Below are 19,390 nucleotides of genomic sequence, written 5' to 3' on the forward strand. Positions count from 1 at the left end.
CTAGTAATCTTTTTCCGTTTCTCTGCAAAAAGAAAAAAAAACACTAAACTCGATAGTGGTCGAATTATTGCATTTCTCGCAAAGTTGAAGCTTTCCTGCGTAAATTACGAGCGCCCGCTGTCCGTCGCTATCTGTTGGATAAAATCTGGTAATGCAACTGAAAGCAGAATCGCATCTGTCATCATGGCCAAAAAATGCGCTGCTTCGCAAAATCTGGCGCAGTCGCATCAGAACAGAAATTGGCGAACTGGAGATGAACTTGTTCAATATTCACTTTGTCCATTTCATCTACATCCTAACCCTGGCATTGCTGATCTTCTCGGGGGCGCTTTTTGCAATCTCATGTCCGTTCCTGTATCGGAGCTAAATGATTGTGTACAGCCCTAATCGCCAATTAGATTCTTTTCAGGAAGCGTTTATTCAGTTGAATACCGACCTTTCGAAGTCGTCGCCCGACCCGACCACACAAACGCTATTGTCGCCAGAATTGGGTGTCTCGTCAAGCACATGATAGTTTGCGAAATACTTCTTTATCCACCCAGGCAGTGATGACTTTCGAATTGCGACGTAGAACACGGGACCTGCTGCGGTTGACGGTGAGATTGGCGTTGTCTCATGTCCTATAATGCTGCATAGAAGTCCAAGGCTGGGCTGCTTGAAGAAGTAAGTCTGGCCAGCTTCGAGCCGAAAATGTGTCGCAAGGCCTTCCGCATCATATGTGTAGGCCTCCATTGCCGTTCGAAGCCTGAATGATGCCGGGTAGGTCCATTTTTGCTCGCATTGGAGGCTCGGCTGTTGATGCGCCATTCGGCATCTGCATTCCGGAGTTTCCAGGCAACTATCGACCACGCAAGCAAAACTTGTCAAGTATTCACAGTCCTTCAATGCTTTCATCCATTCGAAACGCCGTTGGGGAATGCGAAGGCGTCTTGGCGGCTCACCAGGCCAGTGAAAGTACATGCCCTTGCGCCACCGAACCCCACTGCTGGATCCCAGCCCCCAAAAGACAAGAGCCGTGATGTTGTCGAGTTTATCGACGATTTCTTTTTTCGTTTGATTTTTCCATTCCGCGACAGGTTTGTTTGAATGCAGAAACGACACAATTTCGTCCTTTTCGTCGGTCGTCATTTTGCCGTGTACGTATCCCTTATCTGCGAAATATGCGACAGCCTTGCGCAGACGAACTCGCCTGAGAACTCCAGTATGTAGGCTTAGCAGAACGCAAGAGTTGTTTTCAAGCTGATATATGATCTCTGTGCGCCTTGTGTCTTGTTGACGATGTGGAATGGACTTCCCCCTCTTGTACGTTGCCGAAAGCTGTGAGTCGAGCAACAATCCCCGCGCAATCACCGCGAAATTGAAGCTTTCGAGCTTCATTGAGCCCCCTAGAGTCCTCCAGTCCGTTACATAGTTTTTTCCGAGCCGATCTTTCATTTCGTCCACTGCTTTGGGATGCTCCCATACGCAACCGCCAGCAGGAGGATTGACCCCTTCCTGGTTCGTAGCATCATTCGCATCTCTGCGGTCGCCACTGCCGCTGCCACTGGCCATAGTAGCTGAGGTGAAGGAGGTGTTTGAATTTTCTGATATAGTTGTGCTTATAACTGGCAGCTGCATTCTCTCTGCATCTGCGTGGGTCTGTTGGATCGTGTTTGACGTGCCAGGCGTGGGGGCAGTGAGCTCGATGTACTCTGTTTCTGGTACTTCTCCACTGTTGTATTTTTCGTCGTTCGGCACGACTATAATTCTTTCGTGCAGACCCGCTCCCAGCACAGGCTGCTGTTTGTCTGAATTGGTGCCGGAAAGAATCGTGGACTCTGCTAAGCTCTGCCACTGCCACGGCACTGAGTCATCTGACTCATGTCCCTTGTACTGCTGGGAGAGCTGTCCGTCCCCCATGCAAATTGAAATACATGAGGTACTCACAATGCCTTGAATATCCTGTACTCTGTTAGAAATGGATTTCGAAAATGCGTGGGGCGCTTGCCGGGCAACAAGTACCTCGTTCGTTTGTAGTAGGAAGGGAGCCTTCCACAGCTGCAAGGCAAGTGACGGCGTCAGACATAGATTCTCGGCATCTTGGATATGTGTTTGTTCTGTTTGAAAAACTACGAATTGTCGCTCTGGAGAAACCGCAGTGCATTGCGCGAGAGCATGAACTGACACCCCTTGCCCGTGCACGCCCCTGAGATGAAAGCTCGAAATTGGCCGATCGATGAACTCATCCAGCTCGAACGGCGCTTCCCAACCTCTCAATTGTCCTTGTATAATCAGGCTCAGGGTTTGCCCGGTAAGGGCTACTGCGTGTAGCTGGTCGCGTAGCTTCTGTGCCAGAGTTGACACGCCGTCGGTGAAATTTGTAACCGTCAGTCCTGGAATCTGTAGCGATTCGGCCAGTAACAACGTCTTTTCTGCTAAAATTTCAATAACCCCGATTTGCTCACTTACGTGGGCTGATTTCCACCAATTTATCCCCGCACTGGTAGCCAGGAACGGTAACACAGAAATGGGAGCAGTAAGCACGAAAGCTGCGTGGTCAATGATTTTGCCAACAGCTGAAGACCATGACCACGCCCTTTGTTCCTGCTGAAAGAGTTTTTTGAGATTTCTGATGTTTTCAGAGAGAAGCAGAATCTCATGAACATGAATTGAGCGCGCTTCAACCAAACTGTTGCTAGCAGCAGCTTTACTGCTGGCGGTGGTGGGTAAGCTGAGCCTTGGCATATCTCGGCGACAGAAGTAAACCAGCTCATTCCCAAGCTCTCCTGAGCTCTGAAGTTTCCGAATGCTCATTTCGATTCTATTGAAAAGAGCAATTACTGCGGAAATGGCGTTGATAAAACCCTGGTCGCTCGTGGCCGGCAGCGCTGCCCATGGCTCGATACAGAGATGCACATCAACTTCATACCCACAAGGGTATTCTGTCACCTGTATATGCTGCTTCAATGATTGAATCACATCTACTCTGCTTTTTTCTGGGTCAAGTAAGAGTTTATCGGGTCGGAAGCCAGCAATCCCGAGCAGAAGATCCAGGGTCTGGCTGGAAACAGTGTCGTCGTTTTCATGCCTAAGCTCAGTCGGATCGAATAAGGTAAGCGCCGGAGAGATTTCTTTGCAGCACTTCATTTGATCCCGCAGGTAGTTTTTCATCGTCTCGTCTGGTAGAGGATATGGGTTTCGTCTCCGATAGCCAGGCTCATCGGCCATGCTGTTGCCCCCGTGAACTTCCTTCAGGAGCAGTTCGCGCCAGTGAGCCAACGTTTTCTCCGACAGCACCCACGGGCTCTCGCTGTGATAAATATGCAATAGCGTTGCAGCAAAAGTGACGTGATCCTCCTCGCCAGGGTTCAAGCTGAACAAATCCGTGAGCCATTCCGGCGGCGAAGGATGGCGCCTTTCCAGAGCAAGGATGGCGTCGTAAATATCACCATACCTATCAAGGGGTCCCATATAATTCTTGAAAAACATGTCGATGGGGTTGGTGGTGTGAACTTCGCTCTCCCATCCCCCGACGCTGCCTCCAGTCATAGGTGGCGACCGAGGAGTGAAAAACGATGAATCCATCTGCAGCAGGATAGAGCAAAGCAGTAAGTACTATTTGAGTCCCTGATGGAGTCGTGTACCGTCACAGTTGCAAAGAGGTTAAAAGGCGGGAACTAGATGCTGCGTTTGGAGTGCTCCCCGTTGCTATTATTCGAGCTGATCTAATGAGGGGGACAATCTACACTTTTTATTTTACTAAACCGTGCAGGAGTGTCTATCGGTTAGCCCTGCACAGCCACTTCAGTCACAAGGTCAGCTGAAGCGGTCTAGCCAATCCGAGGCGACCACATCATGCATGCATGCAGGCTGCGTCTCGATTGTGCGGCCGGGTCAGCCTTTCCCTTCCTCGCCTGTCCTCGTATTGATACTTTGTAGAATTGAAAGCACTGATTCATCGATGAGCTGGTACTTGTGCTGCAGTGACAACCACTATCCTCTCCATTACGGGCCTTGCGCTGCTGCACCTAAATTTGTGTTCCCAGCCATAATCGCATTGACTTTCTGTCATTCGCAGCGGATCGCCACAAACCTACTCAGTTTATTTTGCCTCTAGCTTCTCCAATACGCCTCCCCAAAACGCTTGACACCCTCGCAGAAGAGGGCGCCCTCGAGGATCGTTCCAGACAGCGGTGAACCATTTCTTTCCAGATCGTAGGGATGTCATCGCATGCGTCCCAGTCCTCCTTGATGTCCTCTGTGCTTTCTGCATCATCGAAATCATCGATGTTGTACTGACGAAGCAGCATCCACATTGCACGCCCAAGACTGAAGACTTCTGCGAGCTCCGACGCTCTCGGGCAGCTCCTCTGCCATTCCAGGAGAGAGTTCCACACATTCCATCCGTTGTCTCCGGGGGTATTTTCAGGCATGTTGCGCCTTTCCGGGTCTTCATATTTAGTGTATTTGACAGTGATGGAGGCCGGATCATCAGACGGGCATTGTCGAATTTCTTCTGCGTCCCAGGTTCCATTTAGTTCGGGTGCGACAGTGGTAACAGGAGCATCAGTTTGTTCCTAATCAATAAGAATGAGATCATGATTGTCATTTAGGATGAAGTTTCCTGGCTTTATATCCATATGGTATGTGTTTGCCACGTGATGTGTATGGAATAAAGCTTCTGTCATTTGGTGGCACCACTTTGCCTTGGCGGGCAGTGGAATGCGTGCAGCAGCCAAGTTGCTTTTCTCGATTTGGTCTGCAAGACTTCCATTCGAGTAAAACGGATACAAGCTGCCGCATACAACCGTAGTGTCCGCACTGGTGTTGGAGATTGCAACGAGCAATTCCGGTGCGGCTAGAATGTTCGGATGACCAGGCATCGTCTCGAGACGTTGGAAAGATCGTTGGAACGTTTTAACTTCTTCGTCTACGTAGCCCGACTCATATCCGTGAAGATATGTTCGAAAGTGGATGCCTTTGAAGACCCATTTCTGCTCAGGGTCGGCCGATCGATAAACAAGGGTGGTAGATCCATGGCCCCAAGCTGCTGCTCGCGCGTCAGGTCCTGAAATGCGAGAGTTTCCCTTCCCGGGGTGAGGAATCGAAAGCTCTTCCAGACTGGGAAGAACCGAAAGGTATTTTGTGAATGATGGCTCCTGGACATTTTTCCACAGCACATCATCCATGATCTCGATTATCGTATCTTTGGAGCGTCCGCAGCCGCAAGCTTTACACAGTCTGGCCAAATCGACGCAATGACTGTCTATAAAGCCTGTCGCATGGCAGGCCTGCCGTTGAAAGATGCTTGCGTGTCGGAGACGTCAAGGTCGTGAAAGCAGTTGACGATACGAGAAGCCAGCGAGGTCGTGTTCTGCGGGTCGAGAGAGAAACGGAAGATGAGTGTTTTGCTCATGCCAAAAGCCTGGGCAAAAACAACAGTCTCGGCATCGTCGCCCCATAACCATTCTCCGGTGACGCCGAGACTTTGTAATTCTTTTTGTTCTAGCATACTATACACGCTATATAAAATTTGCGCAGTGTCTCGGGGCAACGGTAAGCAAATCGGCAATCGTTTGCTGGGATTGCAGGGAGTGTTGCTGTGTCAGGCATCAAGGATTAAATACCCGGCGTTGTGCGACAGTCTTGTACCACGTCAAGGGGAGTTTATCGATATTACATAATCACAGAGGACAAATGTTGAATCTCAATTATTGAAGGAGTAAGAATGAGACTTGTTCTGACCTTCATTTCGGCCCTCAAACAAAATGCGATGTGGGGTTTCTTTTGAGTTCCATCTTGATTGACCACCACGGAAAAGGTCGTTGGGACAATCCCCTCGTAAGCAAGCCCTGTCGAGCCTCTGTACGCCGCTGCGCCTATGTAACCATGCAACTGTCCTCTGAACCGAAACCGCATTCCTGAACCGTTCTTAGCTGCGCTCTGTAGCCCGCCGCATCTTGTGCATCGCCCTGCGTTGGCACCCGCAGCTCTGCCTCACAGCGCGCGAAAGTTTTGCGACATGACCAGCCACTTCTTGAGCCCACGCGGCGGATTCCTGGCCATGGCATCCCAGTTGGGCACGAGGACAAACGTCTCGTTGAACATTTTCTGGGGCGCATCCTTGCCCTTGCCAAACTGGACGCGGCCGACGGCCGTGACGACGATACTCATGCGGGCGCCGTTGCGCTCGGCCTTGGCGGCATCGTGGACGTTGTCGGGCATGCCAAACTTGAAGGACGGGTTCATGACGTGCGCGTCGAGCGACTCGACGTCGTAGTGCACGCCGTTGCCCTGCGCCTCGATGAGCGCGAGGTACTCAGCGGGTGTGGCCACGAGCTGCCCGTTGATGGAAATGTCGGCGGGTATCGTGTACCGCGGCGAAGAGTTGACGTAGAAGTTCAGAAGGTTGGATTTGCTGTTGACGGACTGGTAGTATGTGCTGACAAAATTGTCGGCAGCTGTTTGTCGGGTAAGTATCTACATGGCGAGTGTGGATGTTTTCAGCATCTTACCTTCGCTCGAGACCTGCACTTGTGTATGCGCGTCGGGCAGATTCGATTTCTCCATTTTGGGTGTGTGATATAAGTGGAATCAGATAGCTTGAGTCGTTTTGCATGTAAATTTGTACTCTAGCAGTGACATTGAGAGGTGAGATGCTGGATGACGAAGTTGTCGCATCTCTTGAGCGTCGCGATCCACCAGAAACCCGTCAGGCAGCGCAGGCAGCGCAGATCCACCCGCGAGCTTTTAGCTCCAGTGCGCCAGCTCACAACATCTTTTATACCTTTACACAGCTTCATCCTGCAGCACACGAGCAAACAACATGAGGCTTGCCCGCTTGCAGCCCCTCAGGGGTGTGCAAGGAAAGCCATTGCAGCGACTTTCCACGCCGGCGTGGATCTGCCCCAGCTGCCAGCCGAGTGGCTCGTTGTCGCGTCGCTGGAACAGCTCGGCGCAAACGAAAGAGAAGCCGTTTTACGTCACGACACCCATTTTCTACGTCAATGCCGGTATGCAAGCTATGCAGCCTAATTGAGAGGCATAGATCTGACTTTTTGCAGCCCCTCACATCGGCCATCTGTACTGCACCGTCCTCGCCGACGTGGTCAAGCGATGGCAGCAGATCAACGGTAAGGAGGCCTACCTCTGCACCGGCACCGACGAGCACGGCATGAAGATCCAGCGCGCCGCCGCCAAGGAAGGCATGGACCCGAAATCCTTTTGCGACCTCAATTCCGACAAGTTCCGCAGCCTGACCTACGACGCCGACATCTCCAACGACTTCTTCATCCGCACGACCGATCCCGACCACAAGGACGCTGTGGCGCAGTTTTGGCTGCAGCTCAAGTACTCGCTGCCAAAGAAGCTGGGCCTTTACAAGGGCACGCACGAGGGATGGTACTGCGTCAGCGACGAGTGCTTCTACCCCGAGGATCTGGTGCAGCCCAGCATCGTGCCGCAGACGGGCAAGAAGATTATGATCAATGTCGAGTCAGAGAACGAGGTCGAATGGGTCAAGGAGGAGACATGGTTCTTTCCGCTGACCAAGTACAAGGACGCGCTGCTCAGATTTTACGACGAGAACCCGGACTGGGTCAAGCCGGCGAACCGCATGCAAGAGGTGCGCGACTGGGTTGAGAACCATCTTGAGGACCTTTCCGTTACCAGGCCTGTGTCAAGGCTCAACTGGGGTGTCTCGGACCCCGAGGATCCGTCGCAGACCATCTACGTCTGGGTCGACGCCCTCATCAACTACATCACAAAAGCTGGCTATGGTACCAAGTGGCGGACGGCAACCAAGGACATGGGCATCTGGCCGGCGGACCTGCACATCATTGGCAAAGATATTCTGCGCTTCCACGCCATCTACTGGCCTGCGCTGCTACTGGCCCTTGGCCTCCCTCCCGCCAAGGGTATTCTGTGCCACAATCACTGGACCATGTCCAACCGCAAAATGTCCAAGTCGCTCGGCAATGTCGTCAACCCCGTCTTTGCCCTCCAGCGCTGGGACGTAGATCCCTTGCGGTACTTTCTCATGCGCAACGGCAATTTTAGCAAGGACATGAGCTACTCTAATGATATTATCGCCGCCATCTATGGAAAGGAACTGCAGGCCAATATTGGCAATCTTTTTTACAGAATTGCCAAACCCAAGGCCGCCGCAGGTTGGTCGACCAAAAAGGCAGTCGACGCGAGTAATAGCGGCGCTTTCCAGGCTCTCGATACAATTCAAGGCAAAGAAGAGTACGCGCAATTCTTCTCGCTCGAGCCCGTCCTCGCGCGGACTACAGAGGCCGTTTCCAAAGAAATGGAAGATTACAATACCGGCGGAGCTATCCGCGAAGTATTTGAGCTGCTTAGAGAAGTATGTCACAATTGCTCTACATGCAAGGATAAATTACTAACAGCTCGGGCAGACGAACCGATTCATCACCGACACGCAGCCGTGGGTGCTAGCCAAGCAAAACCAGGCCCCGTCGCCGCTGCTTCTAAACTGGGCCATCCATCGCAGTGCCGAGGCCCTCCGCATCGCCGCCATCCTCCTGCAGCCCGTCATGCCAGGCAAGATGTCGCGCCTCCTCGACGAGATGGGCGTGCAGGCTGAGCGGCGCACCGTGGCGCACGCCAGGCCCGGTGCCGACGACGCCTACGGCACTGCCAACGACGCCCCCTCCAACCACGACCGCGCCAACAAGCACCTGACGCTCTTCCCGCCCATGGCCAGCGGCGACGTCTCGGATGCAGAGGTCCTGCGGCAGCTCAAGACGCATCTGGGGAAAGGGGCGGCCAAGTCCAAGATGAACCAGATGGTGGAGCTGCTGGCCATGGAGGCGAGAATGGGCGAGGCGCAGGTGGCCAGGCTGCTGGAGACGGAGATTCCCGTGGAGCAGACCCCCAAATAAAGTGGAAAGCGGACAAATGTGTAAATTAGTGTAACCATTATAGCATTTACTGCGTCGTGTATGAATAACTAGCTGCTGATCGCCGCTGCGGCTTGGCTTGGACATAGTTGGAGAGACCAACTTATCCAGTGTATTTCTGTATTGAATTCCCGGGATCAGTAGATCAGGCCGAGACTGATACTATCCGGCTCACTGGAATCACGGTGCCCGCATGATCTTGCCTTGGGCAGGCAATCTTCCTGTCCGATCCTAATTGGGCAACTTGCATGCGCTCGCCTCGTCGTATCTTTCAGCCGGCTCCCCGGCCGCTTTGTCTCACCTTCATTTCGTACCAAGTGCATAACACAACTCCATATAGATGCTCCTCTGAGCCGCATCTATACTGTTTGCTTTTCTAACCACATCTACTTACTCACTGTTCCTTCTGCGGCTCCGATTCCGTTAGTGTGATGTACATTTTTACCGAGTCTCGTGCTCGCATTGTCCAGCTCGCCAAGCGCTTCTCGGACGCTTGGGATCAACTTTGGGGTAATACCACCTGAAAGAGGCAAAGAGGCAAGGCGCCGGCCCGCTAAATAACACCGGAGTTTAGCGCATCCGATCACTAGCAGGGGCACCCTAGTCCGTTCAAAGGTTCGCGCATAGACTAGTCGATCTAGCTGCAGCAGCGGCTGACCGCCATGATTGCACACACCACACGCACTGTTCGCCCAAGTGTCATTACCCGGCGAAAGGGCTCGCGACTAACAGCATCTAGCCAATCTAACTACCAGCACGGCACAGCAGAGCTGTGAACTGCCGTCTCCTCAGCACCTAGTACTAGCTGGTTCCTACTGTTCTCGACCCCTGCTGCAACCCGCGTCACCGTCATAATGCGGGGGTTGCATCCCCTTTGTCCGAAGTTGATCGATGGAAAGCAGTCTGGCAATATTCCATTCCGCACACTGTCTGCATGTTCGGAAACCCGCGTCTTTTCATTGGTGGAAGGCTTTTGTAATGTCTCACTTTGTCATGAGTATATAACAGTTCCTCTGTCCATGGGCAGTCGCGGAGCCTCTTATACGCTGCCATCTTTTGACTTTGCAAATTTTAGTATAAGCAGACAAGATGAAATATTCAATCCTCCACCTTGCTCTTGCGGAGGCCGTCTTGGCTTTCCCTGGCATGGAAGCTCGTATGTTTGCCATTATGCATAATACGTTCAGTGCTAACAACAACCTCCAGCAAACGCTGATAAACGTCAAGCTGTTCCGCCAGTTGCCCCATTCCCAGAGTACCCTGGCCTCCCTAACCAGGCCCTGTTCAACGAGTTTGATGCTGGTGAACAACTCGTTGACGTGCATGGCGAGCATGAGTACCGAGACCCGCAGCCGGGTGACATCCGCGGTCCTTGTCCCGGTCTGAATGCTGCCGCGAACCATGGCTATCTACCCCGTGATGGCATTGCTACATATGCAACAATCAACAAAGGGCTTTGGGAAGCGTACGGCCTTGACCAAACTGCCACTCAGTTCCTCCAGCAGACGACAACTTTGTTCGACGGTGACCCGCTCTCCCAGAGGTGGTCTATTGGATACGCCTCGGACAAGGTTAGCCTCTTGGGACCATTGGCCGGAGCCCTTCTCGGAACACCCACTGGTATATGTGCATGTAAGTTATATATACGCAGCTTGACTCTCTCGACTTAAACTAACGTTCTTGCACCAGATGGCCACTCCAAGTCCGAGAATGACGCCTCCATCACTCGTGGCGACTTTCTTGCACCCGAGGATAATTCCAATTGCGCATCATACCCCAAGTTCTACCAAGAGCTTCTTGATCTCTCCGAAAAGCGCGCGAATGGGCTGATCACCGCCCCCGTCCTCGCCGAGCACCAGCACAACCGCAAGATGTTTTCCGAAGCCAACAACCCAAACTATTTCTCGCCCGTGTTTGGAGGAGTCGCCTTCACGCCTGCTGCGCATACCTTTGTCTGGGCCCTGATGGCCAACCACTCTGCCCAGAACCCGCGCGGTTTCCTCGAGCACAGCGTTCTCGATGCCTTCTTCTCGTATAGCGTTCAGCCTGACGGATCTCGAAAGTACGAGTACGGCAAGGACAGAATCCCCGAGAACTGGTACCGCCGCAGCCACAAGAATCCATGGACCCTCCCCGATATTCTTCTCGGCGTTGCCTCGCAATGTCTTGCCTTCCCATCCACCTGCAAGGTCGGAGGCAATACCGGAGAGGTCAATTCATTTGACGGTGTAGACCTTGGAGACATTTCCGGCGGTCTGATCAACGCTCTTACGGATCTGCAGGATCCGGCCCGCCTCGCGTGCTTCATTGGGCAGAACATCCAGGCTGAAGCTCCTTCGTCCCTGGAGAAGATCTTCACTGGTGCGCTGCTCAAGGAAGCTTTGGGCCTGGTCGGCCCGATTATCGACATGCTGGGAACATGTCCCAACTTGCCCGCTGGAAAATCGGTCAATCAGTATGGAAACAAGTACCCGGGAGCGCAAAAGAAAATGGGTGACCGAGGTTACACTGCAAAGGACAGCAATGGATATCCTGCGGGGGCTCCTTAGAGCGGAAGCAATCATTATGTACAACACCAGTGTGACTTGCCCGAGACACTCATGGTGTACAGACCATTAGCGCACCTAGCATCCACAGGTTGCAGAGCGTCCTTTCTCGCCTCCTCAAGCCACAACTACTCCATAGTATAATATCTGTTAATCTACGTTAAAACTGGTTGGGGCGTCGCATATGTACTTGATGAATATTATGCACTGTGATGTGACCACTAAAACACATTGTCGTGTTAAGAGGCGGCTAAAGCACCTTGAATGCCATGATGCCTTGATTTTGATTCAAAGTTAGCGATCGGAGAAAGGTTCACCAGAAGCGAGTCATCCTCAAAACAATAGTTTTGTTCCTCAACTCCATAGGAGGCAAATAAGACTGAAATTTTGAAATCGCTCTATTATTCTTGTAGCATCTATTTTGGTTGCGTTGCTGAGCCGAAGCCATGGTGGTCTGAACTACAGGGTATCTGGCGGGAGCGCCCGAGTCCCGCCCCGGTGTGCCGATCGACGCGTTGGGGCAGCCTACTGAGAAAGGGACAGCAGTATTCGACGGGGTGATCAGGATGCTATGAACGAAGGGAAGCAGGCGAATAAGCGCATTCCGCGGGCATCATCCACGGGTTCAGATATGACATCTACGAAGGGCGCTGGAAGCAAAGACACAGTGCTGGACAAACTGAAGGATCTCAAGGAAGCGTCCCTAAAGCAACATTTGCCAGTGACAGCCCGAAATCGAGTGATAATCATACGCTCGTGGTGCAACGGCGACCAACGTGTCTGAGCTGCTGTTCTGCACTGACAATGTTTCACGGGTACCAGCAGTTGAATAGCCAGGTGCGATTCGAACAGCTCTGGAAAATGACGTCCGAATGGAGAGAAACTACCAGCCTGGCGACACCGGGCTGGCACCAGAGGTACTAACACAACTCGAAGCTTCAAAATCCTAAGCTGAGATGGAATTGTTCTTCCCAGGTTATCAAAGGTGCTGTAGAGAAGACACTGCCACATGATGTTCGATTTCTGAGGGAAGCGCTCTGTACCAGTTACCCAATCAAGATCGATGGCGTCCACGGATCGGCGAGTCTGGACGAATGGAGCAATAAGACAGTGGCGATGAGACAAAGCTGAAAGCATTCAACTCACCGCTGGGTGAGGAAAATAATTTGTTTCAACCGGGAAATGGACCACAAGCGACTGGCTTAGAGTTAAGACCTTGGCCGGATGCCTTAGGGTCGTATCGATTTGAGCACACTGAAGTGCGCCGCGTTGAGTAATTTATATCGAAGTAGTGAAGATAAAGGCGCCTTGCCGTAAGAGGCATGATTAATCCAAGGTCAAGTTTTTTCGATGAAATGATGGGAGGGTCCATGATCCGGAGATTAATGTGAGCCTAATTCACCTTTTGCAGCTTGTGGCCATGCGGGCGTACAAGACTGGCAATGCGCGTGTTGATCAAATTTAAATCAAGCCACGGCGAGGGATTTTGCGACACATACAGCCCAGTAGGCAAGCGTTCCGGGCACTATTGGCCAGTTTGAAGTAGTAGACCGTGATGCGTTTTCTTGCGTTGTGAACCACCTGTCTCACTAAAACAACACCCACTAGCGCTCAAAAGCAAAATATCCAAGACAGAAAAACAACCCTGCGCTTTTCGGCGCAAGAAATGAGGAGAGAGCAAAAGATATAGGAAACGTGGGTGAAATAGAGGAACTTATATTTAATCAGACAACCCCGCGCCACCCTGTTCTATTTTCATTCCCAACCTGCACAGCCTAGTTTCTCCATCAATAGGCCACAACTCACGTCGACATCACAACCAGTTTGCCTCGAAGCGCAGTCCTTAACAAAAATGCATTTCACTATCCTTGCCCTGTTGGCCTTTTCTTATAATTTTGTCTGCATCGGTGCGGCCCGATTCACAGTCCCTGTACATTTTTCAGTGTTCCATGACCAGAACAATCAGGCGGATGGGAACTTTCCCGTGAGTAGCTATCAATCATTTTTGTATACCAACTAACATAAATAGGACGGTGTGTTGCAGCAGCAAATGCAGGTGCTGAACTCTTTTACTCAGCAAATCGGCCTCACTTTCCAAATAGCATCAGTGAGACGGATTCCAGTGCCGTACAATGTTCTCCACGGCTCGCATGCTGGGAACAATGTCGAGAGAAACTTGAAGCAGTATCGCCAAGGGAACGTACAGGCGCTTAACATTTACACCGTTGGATCTAATCCTAACGGAGGATCAACCGTGGGTGATTTCATTTAGTTTGTTGCCATTCTTTGCGTGCACTAACTCGACAAGCAGAGCGCTACATTTCCACAGGATTACAACAGCGACCCCCGAAACGACGGCATTGTGATTGACTACGGGTTCCTCCCCGGCGGCCGTTATTCGGGCTACAATACTGGCAAAGCACTTGTTCGTGAAGTAGGACACTGGGCAGGTACGTTATTCACAACGGCGCTTCTGTCGGCGCACCCCTGATTAAGAATGGTGAGATGAGAATGAATATCTGACAACTTTCAAGGTCTCTTTAACACTTATGACGGCGGCTGTGGTGGTAACGGAGACGGGGTTGACGATACCCCAGCCGAGTTACCTGGAGCAAGTGGATGCCCCGCAGGTCGCGATAGTTGCCCTAACAAACCAGGCGTCGATCCAATTCACAACATGATGGACAGTACAGATGAGTAAGTGAAGACTGCTTCGCTTTCGTATACCGAGAATATTTGCTGACGTGTAAAAAGCAACTGCCGAGTGAGATTTACGCCTGGCCAGTATAGTCGGATGGCGCGAATGCTCTCCCAGTATCGTGGGATTAACTTGGGCTGAGTTTTCCGCACAGTTACTCGGCGAATTGGAGGCAGAGCGCCAGGGTTGAAGTGGAGTATGTACCGGTCGCTGACAATGGCCGTATGTATAATGGTAGCAGCTGAAAGGATATGTGGCTGGATTCGCAGCTTCTGCTTGCAATGTCCAGGGAAAGTGACGCGATGAGTTGAAAGTAGGGTTTCCAATTAAATAAATAAAAATTTGCCCACTCTAAATGATGTGAAATCGGCATGAGCTGAATGGAGTCGGTGGAAGAAAGTCCCGAGCTTACGACCTGTGTCTACCTCTTGTCCATCGCTGATCACAGGTTAACAACTCGAGCAATATTTAATTTCTCGCGGCTATGCGCAATTAACTTGTGACAGCGGTGCTTTATGATATGGAAAAGGTGGCGTGCGCCTAGTTAGTCAGCATGGGGGTTCTGTATTGGCTACCTACAGGGGCTGGCAGAAAGGGTTTCGTCGCGTAGCCTGTGATCATCGAAGGCTCACAACAAGGACGAGACTACAGCACTGCAGCCCTGATATTATCGCATGTGCTATTCGATAACGTCTCTGGAAAGGATGTCTGCGACAAATGAGTATCAATATACTCCATTAGACGATGCCAGCGCGCAGATTCGTATTCTCAAAATTGAATTTGACATCAAGGCATTAGCTGATCATGAAAACTGTCGTCCTCTAGCAGCGACGATGAAAACCTACCAATTGCCAAAGGCCAAACTCTCTCGCACGCGACGGCTTATCCAATTCGCGCAGCTCCCGGCATTTCACGCTCTATCGTATGTATGGGGGGCTCCGCGGCGGACTCACCATATTTTGATCGACAACCAATTGCTTTACATTACGGAAAATCTCTATCTAGCCCTTCGAGACTTTCAAAGGCAGTCTGTAGCTCATGCGTATGTATGGGCCGACGCTATTTGTATCAATCAGGCTGATTTGGCTGAGCGGTCTGCACAAGTTCTCCTGATGGGTGAAATATACCATACTGCCTTTTCTGTGCAGATATGGATCGGCCCGAGCACTGCAGATGGCAAAAGGTGCCTCAAATTTATGTCAAAATTGGCCGGGTATTCTTGGGACGATGACATCCCCGATGAGGACAGCGAGGAGCTTTTTGGCAAAGCCGTGGCGATTCCAGCGGCCGCCATTCTAAATGTTGGGCACAAATTTGCAAAAGGACTCTTTGACGTGGTTGATGTAATAGATCCGAAAGCTCGTCATGACAAGGCCAAAATAGTCCTTGAATCGGACTGGAATCAGAAGGCTATGAGCCGCTTGTCGAAATGGCAACCTGGAGATAAGAGACTGCAGAAGGTGGAAGGTGAAAGCTTCTCCGAGATGGCAGCTCTGATAGACCTCACCTTTATCCAGCAATGCAGCTGGTTTGAGAGGATGTGGGTTGTGCAGGAGCTTGGAGTCGCCGATCTTGCCGATATCATCTACGGGGGTTCATCCTTGCCTTGGGATGAATTTCTTCAAGTGTTATATTATCTGCATTACTCGTGCAAGTTACCTTTGCTCAACATCCAAATCTTGACAAGGTTGGAGAAGATTCGACAAGGCTGGGTTGAGTCCCAGCGGTTTCCTCTCTATACGCTGATCCGGAATTTGAGCTACAGGCAAGCGTCGGACCCCAGAGACAAAATCTATGCTTTATATGGCCTAATGGGGGACCAAATGAATGATTTACTGCAACCTGACTATACGAAACCTATAGCAGAGATCTTTGCTGCTACAACGCAATATTTCATCCTGCAAAACAAGTCGCTAGATCCGATCTGTGGTTGGCAGACTCAAGGTCGTCACGATCTACCGTCATGGATTCCGGACTATTCTCTCGATCAAACGAAGGCTGGAATCTCATTTATTGGCGATTATGGCAAACGTGGTCTATTTTCATCTTCCGGCTATGCAGAGCAAGGCAACTACGACATAGGCACTTCTCCACTGCAAGATTGGAGCACACTACCTGTCACCGCACTCTGTCTTGACTCGATATCCATTATTTCACCCCGTTGCCTCGAGAATTTAGGATTCAGCGCCGCTGAGCGGATTTGGAGCACAACAATTCTTGGAGCCGGACATCTTTTCCAACAGAATATCGAAGATCTTGAATCCTCTGTTGGTGCGATTTCCGATGCTGTCCACAGGTATGGGAAGTACTGGGAGTTGGCACAACCTGTACGATTAGTAACTCCGCCCTCGAATCCCATCGGCAACACGACACTAGCGGCCATGGTCACCGAACACAAGGAGCTCAAATTCGACAAAATACACCATGGCAACAACAGTGATTTCATTGAAACATACATGCATTCCCTTCTCTGCGGCAGCATCACACCGACAACAAGAGTTGACCACAAAGACACTGAAGTTATTGCGACTCTCAATGTACCAGAAGCTCCACTGACATCAGATGAAGATCCGGTCTGGCTCATCTGCGAAGCATTCGACAAGGGGATGAAGAATAGGGTTCTAGCCGTTACCAGCAAAGGCTCAATATGTGTCCTTCCAGAAGAAGCGCAGGAAAACGACGTCGTCTGCGTAATATACGGCTGTAGCGTCCCTGTGCTTCTACGAAAGACGCTGAATGCGACATCTTACATGTTCGTGGGAGCCTGCTACATGTATGGTTTCATGGATGGAGAAGCTATAGCTATGCAAAGAAGTGGAACGTTCGTAGAAGAGAAAATCAATCTAGTTTAGTTAATTTAGCTATTGTATTTCCTTTAACAACTACTGAACGACTGCGAGTGGCAAACAGTTAATCAGTAACTCACATTCTCCTGTGGCCGCCCATAGCGCATCGGAGCCTCCAGCTCCTCTGGACTATAGCAATCGCAGTACATGACTACTTCTTTCTCCGACACCCAATCTACGGTCTCATGTTATACTATGCTCTCTCTCTCGTCACAATCAGCAAGAAATGGGACCTCTATGGAGCAAAAGCCTTCTTTTGGGAGCGCGTCTAAGCGAATACGGCTTACCACTACTATAGGGAGGGCTGCACGACGAGGCTAGAGTCGTCGTAAGGGTACAAGGATAGTAGCCATGTGCTGTCGCGTAGGACTACTGCTACTACTAGACAGGTGTAGACTTTTGACATATAGTTATACCGTGGAAATTTGAGTACCATGGCTATACTTCTGCTGGCATAGATAACTAATCTACCCAATTGCCTGTGCCAGCTAGATAAATCCTTTTCCGACCTTCCAGGTGATATCAGTGTTGAAAGATGCTCGGTTATCAAATTCATGGACGCCGCCATTGCTACTAATATACAGTTCGTTGTAGTAGTGGCGAAAGTAGCGAGTGGGGAAACTCCATGATCGAAATGAGTTGCCTTCCCCGCTTAAACCAGCAAGTGGACAGAATGTAGCATCTTCATTGAACTGCTTGGTACCATCACTCGGGTTCAACTGAAGCTGGAAGTTGAAGTGTCGCATGTAGCTGCCCGGAGTATCGCTAGCTTCAAAGGAAACGCATCCTGCGTTGCCAAGCCCAGTGCGGACAACCCAGCTCCCCCGGCCTTTGAGCGCTGCGGTGCTCGAAGAAGACACGACTTCGCTGACAATAGCGGAGCCGTTGTGAACAATGAAACGCGCAGTGAACCCAGCCGTCGTAGCCTGCAGGGATACTGTAGAGCCGACAGCCAGCGCTGGACCGCTTGTAAGAGCCGTGACGGCATACTTGGCGGCGGCAATGTTGGATTGCACCAGAGCTTCGGTGTCGTCCGAAGGATAGCCAGAAGTCATGGCGCCTTCGTAGAATGTACCCTGCGCGCCGTTGCTGTTGTCTCCGCCAATACCCAGAATGATAGCGCCTTCCTTGCTCATAGGGTTGTAGCCTTGCGCATTTGGACGCGCGCCGTCGTAAAACGTTGACAGGTCGTTCGAGTTTGCACTAGCACCACGAATTGCCCATTTGTTTGGGCCGCCCTTGACAGTTGCTGTCAGGAAACGAGCATTTATGGACGGGTTACCGTCATTTTTACCCGTGGAAGCACCCGAGAAAAGACCATTCTCAAGATCAGCCATAATCCATGGGCCATTTCCGGAGCCGGAGCCCCAGAATGTCGAATCGCCATAGTAGATGGCTTCCATGTGGCCATTGCCAGTATCGCGATTGTTTGTCTCCGCATTCCCGTAGTCGAAGCAGCACTGCCCGTTGAAGTGTGTACCGTCGAGGACCGCATACATGCCCTCGCTTGCATCGCCGACAGCTGTGCCATTGGCTTTGTTGTTTCGGTAGCCAGTGCCCGGAGATATGAAAACTCCGTATGCCTTTTTACCGTCCAGCGTGACAGGTGCGCCGATTGCGCTAGCAAGATTATCATAGCCACTGACGTCGGGGCCGTTGAATCCGCCAGGCGGGGCCTGAGTAATGTGGTTGTTTCGGCCACTTTGATCGTAGATAATCGTAATCACGCAGGTGGTGCCGGTACAAAACGCATCCTGTGCCCCGGCATTGGCAACGCTGCCGGCTGACACGGGCAAAATATTCAGATGCCCACCGTCTGAACCACGCAAGACCTGGTATAGGGGCCCGATGTAGCCGCTGTATAAGGCACGGGTCGTGCTATGCGCTGCTACGCAAGGTGTGCCACCCTGAGCGTATATGTCGCATGGTGCAGCCCTGGTAGGAGAGGCCAAGACTGCTAGGCCAAGAGCGCTAATTCGGCTGCCCGAAAAGTATGACACCATTTTGATCTTGTTGTAATAACAAAAAGCAAATGAAGGCTTGCGTTTGGTTGTTTCATGTCTCGGGCTGAGGTAGCTTGTTATATTTATATGTATATTTACATGTATCTACTGCCCAGGCAAGCCTTGAGTGGTGCGCTTAAATGGTGTTCCTCTAGCTTGCAGATCGAAAATAATCCGTAAATTGCCGTGTTAGGATATGCGTAATACGTTTACTAGTCTTCTTCCATTCTCAACTAGACAACCTCGGAGCTGGAGGGGCAGTAGGTACTGCGGGAATCCACGTATTCCTCCTGCGCTATACCAGCTTTCGAGTTAGTGCCCTCACAAGGCCATGTTGCACTATATACCCTCCTTCCTTTTCAAGCGAATTTCTATTGTATTCAGATATGTCATA

General features: G+C 51.1%; 7 protein-coding genes across 8 annotated transcripts; 4 read left to right on the forward strand and 3 right to left on the reverse strand.

The window, feature by feature from the left end:
• Positions 1 to 104: 104 nt before the first annotated feature.
• LMH87_003021 (uncharacterized protein) lies at positions 105 to 3,528 on the reverse strand (the record flags this gene model as incomplete). 2 transcript variants are annotated; one of them, XM_056194573.1, is made up of 8 exons in its annotated part: positions 105 to 213; positions 275 to 288; positions 380 to 383; positions 437 to 581; positions 942 to 1,941; positions 2,002 to 2,037; positions 2,449 to 3,352; positions 3,434 to 3,528. In XM_056194573.1, 8 exons carry the CDS (start codon positions 3,526 to 3,528, stop codon positions 105 to 107), a joined length of 2,307 nt encoding a protein of 768 aa, XP_056051498.1. The 2 variants fall into 2 exon arrangements, with proteins under 2 accessions (XP_056051498.1, XP_056051497.1); XM_056194572.1 differs by having other exon boundaries at positions 2,002 to 2,379.
• A 2,448-nt stretch (positions 3,529 to 5,976) lies between these two features.
• Positions 5,977 to 6,549, reverse strand: LMH87_003022 (uncharacterized protein; the record flags this gene model as incomplete). Its single annotated transcript, XM_056194574.1, has 2 exons — positions 5,977 to 6,440; positions 6,495 to 6,549. The coding sequence occupies 2 exons, from the start codon at positions 6,547 to 6,549 to the stop codon at positions 5,977 to 5,979; spliced, it is 519 nt and encodes a 172-aa protein (XP_056051499.1).
• A 256-nt stretch (positions 6,550 to 6,805) lies between these two features.
• On the forward strand, positions 6,806 to 8,885 carry LMH87_003023 (uncharacterized protein; the record flags this gene model as incomplete). The annotated part of the gene is made up of 3 exons (XM_056194576.1): positions 6,806 to 6,992; positions 7,044 to 8,347; positions 8,400 to 8,885. 3 exons carry the CDS (start codon positions 6,806 to 6,808, stop codon positions 8,883 to 8,885), a joined length of 1,977 nt encoding a protein of 658 aa, XP_056051500.1.
• A 1,107-nt stretch (positions 8,886 to 9,992) lies between these two features.
• Positions 9,993 to 11,452, forward strand: LMH87_003024 (uncharacterized protein; the record flags this gene model as incomplete). Its single annotated transcript, XM_056194577.1, has 3 exons — positions 9,993 to 10,059; positions 10,110 to 10,535; positions 10,593 to 11,452. The coding sequence occupies 3 exons, from the start codon at positions 9,993 to 9,995 to the stop codon at positions 11,450 to 11,452; spliced, it is 1,353 nt and encodes a 450-aa protein (XP_056051501.1).
• A 1,849-nt stretch (positions 11,453 to 13,301) lies between these two features.
• On the forward strand, positions 13,302 to 14,337 carry LMH87_003025 (uncharacterized protein; the record flags this gene model as incomplete). The annotated part of the gene is made up of 6 exons (XM_056194578.1): positions 13,302 to 13,433; positions 13,479 to 13,703; positions 13,761 to 13,899; positions 13,984 to 14,146; positions 14,204 to 14,213; positions 14,302 to 14,337. The coding sequence occupies 6 exons, from the start codon at positions 13,302 to 13,304 to the stop codon at positions 14,335 to 14,337; spliced, it is 705 nt and encodes a 234-aa protein (XP_056051502.1).
• An 848-nt stretch (positions 14,338 to 15,185) lies between these two features.
• On the forward strand, positions 15,186 to 16,999 carry LMH87_003026 (uncharacterized protein; the record flags this gene model as incomplete). Its single annotated transcript, XM_056194579.1, has 2 exons — positions 15,186 to 15,189; positions 15,252 to 16,999. The coding sequence occupies 2 exons, from the start codon at positions 15,186 to 15,188 to the stop codon at positions 16,997 to 16,999; spliced, it is 1,752 nt and encodes a 583-aa protein (XP_056051503.1).
• A 482-nt stretch (positions 17,000 to 17,481) lies between these two features.
• LMH87_003027 (uncharacterized protein) lies at positions 17,482 to 18,996 on the reverse strand (the record flags this gene model as incomplete). The annotated part of the gene is made up of 1 exon (XM_056194580.1): positions 17,482 to 18,996. The coding sequence occupies one exon, from the start codon at positions 18,994 to 18,996 to the stop codon at positions 17,482 to 17,484; it is 1,515 nt and encodes a 504-aa protein (XP_056051504.1).
• Positions 18,997 to 19,390: the final 394 nt, after the last annotated feature.

Source organism: Akanthomyces muscarius, chromosome 3 (assembly GCF_028009165.1).
Source record: "Akanthomyces muscarius strain Ve6 chromosome 3, whole genome shotgun sequence".
NCBI classification, from domain to species: Eukaryota; Fungi; Ascomycota; class Sordariomycetes; order Hypocreales; family Cordycipitaceae; genus Akanthomyces; species Akanthomyces muscarius.